Source organism: Ceratotherium simum, chromosome 16 (assembly GCF_057802395.1).
Source record: "Ceratotherium simum simum isolate JZ-2026a chromosome 16, ASM5780239v1, whole genome shotgun sequence".
Classification (NCBI taxonomy): Eukaryota; Metazoa; Chordata; class Mammalia; order Perissodactyla; family Rhinocerotidae; genus Ceratotherium; species Ceratotherium simum.
In genome coordinates, this window is record NC_141915.1 from 35,780,521 (window position 1) to 35,793,246 (window position 12,726).

At 48.9% G+C, this 12,726-nt stretch overlaps 1 protein-coding gene across 1 annotated transcript in view; it reads right to left on the bottom strand.

The window, feature by feature from the left end:
- ABCC3 (ATP binding cassette subfamily C member 3) overlaps window positions 1–12,726 on the bottom strand; it is a 49,830-nt gene that overhangs the window by 11,021 nt on the left and 26,083 nt on the right. Inside the window, exons 18-25 of the mRNA XM_004434719.3 lie at window positions 7,264–7,431; window positions 6,748–6,940; window positions 5,387–5,498; window positions 5,041–5,188; window positions 4,733–4,940; window positions 4,155–4,465; window positions 992–1,191; window positions 716–842 (exon numbers count right to left, since the gene is read on the bottom strand). Of these exons, the coding sequence (XP_004434776.1) occupies window positions 716–842; window positions 992–1,191; window positions 4,155–4,465; window positions 4,733–4,940; window positions 5,041–5,188; window positions 5,387–5,498; window positions 6,748–6,940; window positions 7,264–7,431 (1,467 nt within the window). The remainder of the gene's footprint in view (window positions 1–715; window positions 843–991; window positions 1,192–4,154; window positions 4,466–4,732; window positions 4,941–5,040; window positions 5,189–5,386; window positions 5,499–6,747; window positions 6,941–7,263; window positions 7,432–12,726) is intronic.

The following is a 12,726-nucleotide window of genomic DNA, read 5'->3' on the forward strand; positions in this document are numbered from 1 at the left end:
CCCTGGGCCACACTTTGTAGACCAAGGAGTCTTGACAGACGTGCAGAATCCTGAGCCCCATTCTAGGCCTACTGTGTCAGAATCTCCACGTCAACAAGCTCTCCGTGTGATACAGATGCACGTTCAAGTTTGAGATGAATGGTCTGTCTGGATTGTCCTTTGTTTACCAAAGCATTCAAGACTTGAGCCATGTGAGGCATCAGAAATGTGATCTGATTCACACAGGTTCCATTGGCAATTATCTCCCCCTTTGACGACACAGGCTGCTATCAGCATGACCTGCCCCACCTCCAGCCCAGGCTCCGGTCACCTTCTCCATGTACTTTCTCCACCGGCACGTGAAAGGAGGGGTATTCCCTGTCCTGACCTCTGTCAGGTGGACCTTTTAGATCTTGTGCACAGGCAGGACAAGTTCAGTTTGTCTTTTGGGGCCAAGCTCCAAGATCATTTCTCCAACACCCCAAGGTAGAGAATCTCCTCCGGGTTCTTACAACATTTTGTTCCTCCCCCCACAAAGACCTGCCCACCCTGCATTATAATTCCCCGCGGCGGGGAGTGTCTCTCCATGCTGGACTGGGAGCTCACAGTCCTGGTGGGTAGCATCTGTGGCTGGTCCCCACACTGGGCAGAGTGAGGTGCTCACATGATGTCTGTGACACCTGTGTGTCCTCCGCCCCAGCAGTGGCCCTGCCCTGGGGCCCGGAGCCCTGCGTACCTGTAGGGCGTAGGACACAGAAAGGCCCACCAGCCCCGGACTCAGGCTGCTTCTCCCAATCACAGCAAAGAGTGCAGCAAAGAGCACAATACAGTTCCCCGTGAACTCCACGTGGATCCCCAGCCACCTGTGGGGATCAGACAAGGGGGAAGTGGGGCAGGTGCAGGGAGAGGGCACTTTTCTGTTTAAGGGGAAGGAGGGGCTAGGACCCAGAACCACAGAGACTCTGGTGGGAACTCCTGGAGGAGCAGGGGGTAAGGGGCGCAGGTTTCTGACCGGTTGGAGGCAATGTCCACGTAGCAGCTCCTCTGGTTCTTGTCCACCTTAGCGTCATTGATGGCCTGGAAGTCCTGGCTGCGGCCGTAGGCCCGGATGACGCTAGTGCCAGTTACCGTCTCCGAAAAGTGGGAGTAAATGGGTGAGCGACTGACCGATTCCAGACGCTTCAGTTGCCGTGATGTGGCTGCATAGAAGCGCTGACGGAGGATGGAGAAAGAGCTTGGGGTCAGAACTATGGAAGCCTGACTCAGTCCTGCATGCCCTCTGAACCCGTCCATTTCCCTCCAGGCCTCCTCCCAGACAGCCCCACTCCCCCATAAGACCTTGCTCCCTCCCCCTACCTCCAAGGACACAAGACTTAGGGTCCCGATGTGGCTCCATGATCTCATTCTCCCCCATTCTCTCTGCTCATCTCTGCTCCGTCTTCCAGGCCACTTCCTCCATGAAGCCTTTCCTGATTCCCTCTCAGCCCCTGACCCCCTCACCCTCTGTGGGGGCCTGGATTACAGCACTGATCTTGCCTGGCTCCTAAATCAGTGAATAAGCCTAGCTCCACCTAGGGGCCATAGCCATGTTCTCACACAGTCAACATTTTGCAAAGTTTGCAAAAATAAGATCATTTTGTATTCTTTTTCTTCAAGAGCCTCTCCCCACCCCACCCTCACTTCAGCTCCACAAAAACGTGGTTCTGCCTACAGCTTCCATCTTCTGCCCTGTGGGCCCCGAGATGGCCAGGGCCATACAGGTTACGTATCTGGGAGTCCCCTGTCCCAGCACAGAGCACAGCCCAGACCACGGTCTCTGCCCACAGGGGCTGAGCTTCTGGCCACCTTGTGGACGACCTGCATCAGTTGATTTATCCTGGCAAGACGGGTTCAGCAACGCAAATGCCTTTTACAGTTAGCTGTACCTGAATGTTATCAACTCATTCATGTTAAAACCTGCGTACAAGGCTAGAAGAGAATGGCATGATATATTTAAAGTGCTAAAAGGAAAAAACTTACAGCCAAGAATACTCTACCCAGCAAGGTTATCATTCAAAATGGAAGGAGAGATCAAAATTTTCCCAGATAAGCAAAAATTAAAGGAGTTTGTCACCAAGAAACCAGTGCTACAAGAAATGTTAAAGGGACTGATTTAAGGGGAAAAGAGAAGACCACAAATAGGAAAAATTATCTATTTCCATGATTAGAATGTAATGGATACAAATACACAAAAAAGAGGTTAGATATGATATCAAAAACATAAAAGGAGGGAGGAGGGGAGTTAAGAGTACAGCTTTCAGACAGAGGTCAAACTAAAGTGACCATCAATTCTGTATAGAAGAAGAAAGGAACAGAGAAGGACTACTAAAACACTGAGAAAAAAAAAAAAAGTTAAAAAATGGCAGTAAGTACATACTTATCAATAGCTACTTTAAACGTCAATGGACTAAATGCTCCAATTAAAAGGCATAGGGTGGCTGACTGGATAAAAAAACAAGACCCATATATATGCTGCATACAAGAGACACACTTCAGACCTAAAGACACTCACAAACTGAAAGTGAAGGGATGGAAAAAGATACTCCACGCAAATGGCAATGAAAACCTGCGTACATATATATGTTTATTTATTTATTTAGTTTTTGTGAGGAAGATCAGCCCTGAGCTAACATCCATGCTAATCCTCCTCTTTCTGCTAAGGAGACCAGCTCTGAGCTAACATCTATTGCCAATCCTCCTCCTTTTTTTTTCCCCCTCAAAGCCCCAGTAGATAGTTGTATGTCATAGTTGCACATCCTTCTAGTTGCTGCATGTGGGACGCGGCTTCAGCATGGCCAGAGAAGTGGTGCGTCGGTGCGTGCCTGGGATCTGAACCCGGGCCACCAGTAGTGGAGCACGCTCACTTAACCGCTAAGCCACGGGGCCAGACCCACATATATGTTTAGACAGGTATAAAAAGAAGGGAAGGATAATGTGGCTCAAACTGTTAATATTTTATTAAAAAACAGCGAGCATAGGGAGAGAATATTTGCAAAACATATATCTGACAAGGGGTTGATCTCCATAATATATAAAGAACTCACACAATTGAACAACAAAAAAACAAACAACCCGATCAAAAAATGGGCAGAGGAAATGAACAGACAATTCTCCAAAGAAGATATACAGATGGCCAATAGGCACATGAAAAGATGTTCAACATCACTAATCATCAGGGAAATGCAAAGCAAATCAAAACAACACTAAGATATCACCTCATGCCTGTTAGAATGGCTATAATCACCAAGAAAAAAAACAACAAATGTTGGAGAGGATGTGGAGAAACAGGAACCCCCATACACAGCTGGTGGGAATGCAAACTGGTGCAGCCTCTATGGAAAACAGTATGAAGATTCCTCAAAGAACTGAAAATAGAGATCCTCTATGATCCAGCTATCCCATTACTGGGAATCTATCCAACGAACCTGAAATCAACAATTCAAAGAGGCTTATGCACCCCTATGTTCATTGCAGCATTATTCACTATAGCCAAGAAGCAGAAGCAACCTAAGTGTCCCTCGACTGATGATTGGATCAAGAAGATGTGGTATATATATACTACTCAGCCATAAAAACAGACAAAATTGTCCCATTTGCTTGAACAACATGGATGGGCCTGGAGCGTATTACGTTAAGTGAAATAAGCCAGAAAGAGAAAGACAAACACTGTATGATCTCACTCATATGTGGACTATAAACCAACACATGGGGAGGAAACTGTATTGTGGTTACCAGGGGCAATGGGGGTGGGGGGTGGGCACAAGGGGTGAAGGGAGATATATATATGGTGATGGACAAACAAAAATGTACAACCCAAAATTTCACAATGTTATAAACTATTAAAACATCAATAAAAAAATAAAAAACAAAAAAACAAAAAAAAACCCAGCCAGCATACGGAGTTCCAGGGCCAGCTACAATTTGCAATGATTTCATTTTATCCAACAACAACCCTATGAGGTAGGTTCCATGAGTCTCTCTATTTTACAGGTGAGGAAAAGGAGTTTCAAAGAGCTAAGTAATTGACGTCTACCGTCCCTAAGCAAATCCAGCTGTGACACTGAAGTCCAGCCTCCTCACATCCCACCCCTGGTCCCCGCCCACACGAGAGCCAAGCCCACCCGCTGGCAGCGCACCTGCACCAAGATGTAGAGGACCGCCAGGGGCAGGATGACCACAGCGAAGAGCGGTGTGCTGGTCATGACGACCACGAGGATGGAGAGGGAGTTGAAGAAGGAACCCAGCAGCATGAGGATGGTGGGGGACAGAGCCTCGTCGATGACGTAGATGTCTTTGGAGAAGCGGTTGAGGATACGGCCTGAGGGCGTCGTGTCGAAGAAGGACTGTGGCGAGCGCATCTTGTTGTGTAGCAGCGCCTGGTGAAGCAAGCGCCCGGCTTGGACGCTGCCCACCACCATTGTGACGGCTGCCAGCAGCACCAGGAGCCCTGTTGGAGGAGGCAGAGGGACTTTCACTCACCTGGGCCAGGTGGCGGGCAGGCAGGGGCAGGTTCTGAGATAGGGGATAGCCAGGGTGGGCTAGGTGGGCTCAGAGGCAGGGGGACCGCTAGGGTGGGTTAAGGAGGCATTGGGGCGGGGCAATGGCTATGATGGTGGAGGGAGACTCAGAGGCGAGGGCATGGCTGGGGGACCCAGGAGCCCAGAGGTGAGGAAGGGGCTGTTGGAGCCCCTTCCAGGTATCTCTGTAGGCTCACCTTGCAGAATTCCCAAGGCGGCATAGACACCCAGCCTCAGGGAGGTGTTGTTCTGTCGACCCTCCACCATAGCCTCGTTGGTCCAGGCACTGAGCCACACGTTGGCCCCAATGGAAGCTGCACTCTGACCAGCGTATAGCAGACAGACGACCAGTGTTGTGCAGAGCCCCATGGCCTTGGCATAATCCCAGAACACACTCAGCTTCACCTGCACAGCCATGGGGGTCGGGGACAGAGGACTCCTGTGAGGCCCAGGACTGCTGGGGGCCTGCCCACCCTCTCCAGCCCTCCTGGTCCACCCTACTCACGGTGCCCGTCTCCATCTTCTCCTCCTGGACCAATGCCCCGCTCGCTTTTGCCTCTGCTGCCTGCACAACCTTTTCTGCTGGACCCACACGTCTCCGGGGCACAGGCCGACCCTGGCCCTCGCCTTCTGAGGACATGGCACTCAGCTGTCTGTAGAGAAAGCTGGTCAGGCCCAGAGAGGAAGCCTCCACCACACCCACAGGACAGAGCCCCAGGAGGAGGGTTCAGGCTGCAGCCGGAGGCCCAGGGTGTGAGTGTCAGGGAATATGCCCACCTGCACCCCACCTGGCAGACCTTGGGGAGCCCTGATGCAGCCTCCCAGGGGGCTGAGAGCACTCAGGAGCTCACCTCATAAACTGCTTCTGGACCTCATACATGACTGGCTCATTCTCCAAGTCTGTGTGACTGCTGAGCGTGTCTTCAATCGGCAGCGCCTCCTCATCGTCTACAATCTCCAAGGCTGCAGCGGGGTGAGAGGAAGGAGACAGAGGTCAGCCAGCTCCCTGCAAGCCCCTAGTATCCCCGAATGCCCCCTCCAATGACGAGGCCGGAATGGACAAGCATGAGAGAAGATGAGAGGTTTGGAAGGACAGCAAGAACAACAACAAAAATGAATGACGGTTTTGTGTTAGAAAAGAAACAAGGGCAGGGGCCAGCCCGGTGGCATAGTGGTTAAGTTTGTGCGCTCTGCTTCAGCGGCCCGGGTTCACGGGTTCGATCCTGGGCGTGGACATATGCACCACTCATCAAGCCATGCTGTGGCAGCATCCCACATAAAAAATGGAGGAAGATGGGCACGGATGTTAGCTCAGGGCCAATCTTCCTCAGCAAAAAGAGGAGGATTGGCGACAGATGTTAGCTCAGGGCCAGTCTTCCTCACACACAAAAAAAGGGCAGCAAGACTTAGGTTAGACAAGAAGAAACACTTCCCATCGGGGACTATGAGGAAGGGGACTCAAACATAAACGTTAGGAGCTAGGGCTCTGGAGTCAGACTGGCTGAGCTTAAATCTCACTTCCTCACTGCATGACTTTAGGCAGACATGTAAAACGGAGACGAGAATAGTACCTACTTCATCATGTCATTGTCATTATGAGGACTGAAGCAAAGAATGTGTGTCAAGTGCTTAGCGAGGGGCATGGCACTTACTCAACGCTCAAGACATGTTAGCTGTATATACAGCAAGAACACCATGGAGAAGGGCTGTGAGCCAGCCCAGAGTCTGGGGATGGGGAGCCAGGACTGGACCACAGGGAGGATCCCGTGAGCCCAGGGGCTTCAATACGTTCCATGAGGACAGGGATTTTTCTAATTGTTTGCTGCTCTCAATGCCTGGATATAGTAATTGCTCAATAAATATTTGTTGATAAATAAATGACTTTTCCCAGCACTCACATATTTGCAATTTATCTGAAACAGCCTTGCCATACAAGCTGGGTCCATAAGCCCTTTTGAGACTGGGGAAAATCGAGGCTCTGAGACCTGAGCTGTGGATCCCAGGTCACCCAGTTAGGGAAGAGGAGGAGGAGGGACCTGACTGCACCCAGTTCACTTTCCCTCTTGGTGGTGTCTGACTATCACACAGATGGTCCAAGTTTCCAGAACCTCCCTCGTACAACACTGGGCCTGTCCAGAGACATTCAGAGACCCCGAGACAGAGGAGACACTGGGAGGGCACGGGAATACGGAGGGCCAGGGAGGGCGCCTACCGGCCCTGCGGTCCTCCTCCAGGTGCTCCTCGTCCTCATCAGGTGCGTAGTTCCGGAGGAAGTTGGCAAAGGAGTCGTTGCGCTGCAGCAGGGCTGTGTAGGTGCCCACCTCAGACACCCGCCCGTCAGCCAGCACGATGATGAAGTCTGTCTGGGGCAGGAAGCTGATGCTGTGCGTCACCAGCACCCGTGTCTGGGGAGAAGACAGCAGGCTGTCACTCACACTGCCCTCAGCACGCCCCACCCGCCGCACAGGCTCAGGGCCACGGAGTGAGAGGCGCCCGTGTGCCGGGGTGCACAGACAGGCACATCAGTGGCTCACCCCATGCTTTCGGCAGCCGGCTCGGTGCCTCTGCAGTGTGTCCTTTCCTGGGTTTCCCCTCCCACCCAACCCACTCTCCTGCTTCTCAGGCCTCCCATACCTCCAGATCTCACCCAAACCCCTTGGCCTCCCACCAGTTCTCTCCCAGGGTCCTAGATCTCACCTTCGCCCCCTTAGCCTCCTGCAGGCCTCACCTTGCCTGCCAGCACACCTTCTGGCCCGATGACTTGGTCAAAGATGTGCTTGGCCACATGGGAGTCCACGGCTGACAGTGGGTCATCCAGCAAAAAAATGTCGGCAGCGCTGTAAACAGCTCGGGCCATACTGACCCGCTGCCGCTGGCCCCCAGACAGGTTAATGCCCTGGATGGAGGAGGGAGGGGAAGTGTTAGGGACTCAGACAGGCACAAGGGAGACAGCGCCCTGTCCACTGTCATTCAGCAAGGCAGACCACTGAATCCACATGTCATATGCTGGGTCCCGGCCCTGCGAAGCTCTGAGGCCACGGAGGAAGGGGAGGGGGCTCTGAGTCCTCCCAGAGTGGACGAGGACATCCTCCTCCCTCTGCTCCACCACCCTGCCCAGCAGGGTTCCCTGCCTGCCACCTTCACACTCTGGGAGGCTAGAAATCCCCAGAAGGTCCTTCATAGACCTTTTAATCTCCCATCGCCCACACAGTTTGCAGAAGACTTTCTTAACAATGATCTCCTTTGGTCCTCGTGTCAGTCCTTCTGGGGAGATATCATTAGCCCCACTTTCTAGACAAAGAAATTAGAGCCCAAGGTGTTAATGACTTTGTCCAAGGTCCTGAACTATTGAGGGCAGAAGCAAGGACTGAAACCCAGCATCTATCCCAGAATTCATAGACCCTGAGATTGTTCAGGTGCCAAACGGGAGGTTAGATCTCTCCTTTAACCCATGATGGGTAAACTGAGGCACATAGTGGCAGGGCTGGGCCCAGAGGGCAGACCCCAGAGGTACAGCCTGCTTTCCTACCACCATCTTTCCTCATTCCCTCTGAACAGGGCCCAGTTCTTTGGGGTACCCTGAGAAACTGACCCTTGAGGAGAGCAAGTGTGAGGTGGGAGCTGGAGCTGCTGGGGAGAAGCAGGGGGCAGACGTGCAGCTGTAGTGACTGAGGCATGCGAGCATGCCTGCATTTAACCAACCAGCCCTTCTTGAGTGCCTACTATGCACTGGGCACTAAATTAGGTTTGTGTGTGCAAAGTCAGTGCGGGTCCAGGGGAGATGGGAAGAAGGAGTTGTGTCGTAGATAGGGAGGTCTTCTCTGGGTTCCTGTAACCTCGGACTTCTACCTAGAAGTTTCCCATCCCCACTGCCAGGCTCAAACCCTCATCGCTTCCCCCAGACCCACCAGGAGCGGCTCCTCACTGGTTCCTGTGCCCGCAGGCCCCTCCACAATGCAGCCAGAGTGAGTTTTCAAAATGCAATTCCTGTCCCTGCTTAAAACCCTTCACTGACTAGTTGAGCATCAGGACAAATAATGATGGTAATGGATTATAACCCATTGAATTAAATCAGAATCCTTGAGTACATATTGATATAAAGAAATTAATGAATAAGTAAAAAATGGGGAAGGAGGGAGAACCTCTCTCTTAGAGTAGAATGCTAACTAATGACTATACAAGGAATGGAGTTAGGAAATCACTGTTTGGCAAAAGTCATAGTAAACACTGACTCAGGCAAGAAGCATCAATGAAAGTTACGAAATAAAATCATCAATGAAAGACACCACCTCAGTCAAGTGATCAAAGTTAACAGTGTCAATAAGGCATGAACTGACATCTTGTGCCTCCTGATATGATGCACCAAGAAGGACGCAACATCATTTCTTTGGTATGTTTCCCAAAAAAGCATATAGTCATGCATCATTAAGTGTCCCTGCACTTAATGACAGGGACATGTTTTGAGAAATGCATTGTTAGGTGATTTCGTTGTTGTGCTAATATCATAGAGTGTACTGAAGAGGAACAAAATTTGCTATCCCAAAATGTGTCTCTTTAACATGAGGATTATTTTAGGTTGATTTTTTTTTTCTTTTTTTTTTTTTTTTTTTAAAGATTTTATTTATTTTATTTTCCCAAAGCCCCAGTGGATAGTTGTGTGTCGTAGCTGCACATCCTTCTAGTTGTTGTATGTGGGACTCGGCCTCAGGATGAACGGAGAAGTGGTGCCTCGATGCGCACCCGGGATCCGAACCCGGGCCACCAGCATCGCAGCGCGCGCACTTAACCACCAAGCCACAGGGCCGGCCCATGATTTTTTTTTTTTTCTTTTGGTGAGGAAGATTGGCCCTGAACTAACATCCATACCCATCCTCCTCTATTTTCTATGTGGGATGCCATCACAGCATGGTTTGATGAGTGGTGCATAGGTCTGTGTCTGGGATCTGAACCTGCAAACCCCAGGCCCCCGAAGTAGAGTGCGTGAACTTAACCACTACACCACCAGGCCAGCCCCATAGGCTGATTATTTTATTTTATTTTTTTAAAATAATTTTTTATTTTTTTATTTTTCCCCCAAAGCCCCAGTAGATAGTTGTATGTCATCCTTCTAGTTGCTGTATGTGGGACGTGGCCTCAGCATGGCCGGAGAAGCGGTGTGTGGGTGCGCGCCCGTGATCCGAACCCGGGCCGCCAGTAGCGGAGCGCGCGCACTTAACCGCTAAACTACGGGGCCGGCCCATAGGCTGATTATTTTTAAGAAGCAAAAGACTCAGGAAGTTTTTCTTGTTACTTCTCCCTTAACTGCTGAAAAGAATTCAGATTAAAAAAAAATCTGTCTCAGGAAGCAACTGCTGAAAAGAATTCAGATTAAAAAAAAATCTGTCTCAGGAAGCAGCTATCCCCTCAGCATAACATGAACTAGGTGGTAGACAGGGAGGAACCTAGAAAAGCCTGTTTGTTGGGCTCCCCCTGTGTTCTTCTGTTTCTGTGTGGCCAAACAAACTCTTGTTTTTCAAAGTTTGCTCCTTTTCACCTACATGTGAATTGTCTTCCTTCCCTTTGAAGTCCCTGACTCTCCCCACTCCCAACATCTTTTGTCTTTAGCTGAGGATGGTATTTAAGGTGAAGGCTTCAGCCATTTTGGTGAGTTACTCAGTTTTCCTGGGTTTTTGCCTTGTATACATGTTATTAAACTTTTCTTTGTTTTCCTCCTGTTATTCTATATCTCATGTCAATTTAATTCTTAGACCCAGCCAGAAGAACCTAGAACTACAGTACTTACACAAACCTAGACGGTGTAGCCTATTACACACCTGGGCTGTATGGTACTAATCTTATGGGGCCACTGTCATATGTGCAGTCCGTCATCGACAGAAACATCGTTATGCGGGGCATGACTGTAATTCTGAATCTAATCATGCTCAAATTGAGAGACATTCTAGAAAATGACTGGCCTATACTCTTCAAATTGTCAAGATCATGAAAGACAAAGACTGAGGAATTATCCAGACTGATAGAGAATAAAGAAATACGACAACTAAATGCAACTCATGATCCTGAATTGGATCCTAGACCAGGAAAGGAAATAGCTTAAAAAGATGTTACTGGGACACCTGACGACATTTGAATGCAGATAGTGAATTAGATAACAATATTGTATCAATGTGAAATTTCTTGATTTTGATAGTCCCACTATAATTATGTAAGATAATGTCTTCATTTTGAGGTAATACTCACTGAAATCTTTAGGATAAAAACAAATGACGACAAAAAAACAAAAGAAGAAACTCTTAGAAGAAAACAGAGGGGCAAGTTTTATGGCAATGATTTCTTGGATATGACACCAAAAGCCTAGGCAACAAAATTAAAAATAGATAAATTAGACCACATCAAAATTAAAAACTTCTGTGCATCAAAGGACACAATGAACAGAGTGAAAAGGCAAACTATAGAGGAAAATATTTGCAACTCACATATCTGATGACGAGTTAATATCCAGTATATATAAAGAACTCCCACAACTCAACAACAAAACAAAACTTGATTAAAAAATGGGCAAAGGACTTGAATAGACAATTCTCCAAAGAAGATACACAAATGGCCAAGAAGCAGACGAAAAGATGCTCAACATCACTAATCATTAGGGAAATGTAACCAAAACCCCAATGAAATACCACCTCACATCCATTAGAATGACAACAAAAATAAAAACAGAAAATAACAAGTGTTGGCCAGGACATGGAGAAGTTGGAACCCTGGTGCATTGCTGGTGGGAATGTAAAATAGTACAGCCATTATGGAAAACAGTATGGCAGTTCCTCAAAAAATAAAAAAAATACAATTACCATATGATCTAGCAATTCCATTTCTGAGTATATACTCAAAAGAATTGAAAGCAGGGACTCTGAGAGATATTTGCACACCCACGTTCAAAGCAGCATTTTTCACAATCACCAAAAGCTGGAAGCAACCCAAGTGTCCATTGACAGGTGAATGGATGAGCATAATATGGTCTATACACACAATGGAATAGTATTCAGCCTTAAAGAGGAAAGTGATGGGGCCGGCCCCGTGGCATAGTGGTTAAGTGTGTGCGCTCTGCTGCTGCAGCCCGGGTTCAGATCTCGGGTGCGCACCGATGCACTGCTTGTCAGGTCATGCTGTGGCGGCGTCCCATATAAAGTGGAGGAAGATCGGTACCGATGTTAGCTTAGAGCCGCTCTTCCTCAGCAAAAAAAGAGGCGGATTGGCATGGATGTTAGCTCAGGGCTGATCTTCCTCACAAAAAAGGAAAAAAAAAAGAGGAAAGTCATTCTGACACATGCTACAGCCTGGATGAACCTGGAGGATATTATGCTAAGTGAAATAAGCCAGTTACAAAAAGACAATGCTGCCTGATTCTCCTTATATGAAGTACCTAGAATAATCAATTTTATTATTTTTTTTGGTGAGGAGATCAGCGCCGTGCTAACATCTGCCAATCCTCCTCTTTTTTTTTTTGCTGAGGAAGACTCGCCCTGGGCTAACATCCGTGCCCATCTTCCTCCACTTTATATGGGACGCCGCCACAGCATGGCTTGACAAGCAGTGCGTCGGTGCGTTCCCGGGATCTGAACTGGCGAACCCCGGGCTGCTGCAGTGGAGTGCGCACACTTAACCGCTTACACCACCTGGCCAGCCCCTCAAATTTTTAGAAATAGGAAGTAGAATGGTGGTTGCCAGGGGCTGGGGGGAGAGGGGAATGGGGAATTATTCTTTTTTTTTCTTTTTTTTTTTTTTTGTGAGGAACATCAGCCCTGAGCTAACATCCGTGCTAATCCTCCTCTTTTTGCTGAGGAAGACCGGCTCTGAGCTAACATCTATTGCCAATCCTCCTCCTTTACCCCCCGCCAAAGCCCCAGTAGAGAGTTGTGTGTCATAGCTGCACATCCTTCTAGTTGCTGTGTGTGGGACGCGGCCTCAGCATGGCCGGAGAAGCGGTGCGTAGGTGTGCGCCCGGGATCCGAACCTGGGCCGCCAGTAGCGGAGCGCGCGCACTTAACCGCTAAGCCACGGGGCCGGCCCGGGAATTATTTTTTAATAGATGTAGAGTTTCAGTTGTGCAAGACGAAAAGAGTTCTGGAGATTGGTTTTGTGAATGTACTTAACACTACTGACCTGTACACTTAAAAATGGTTAAGATGGTAAATTT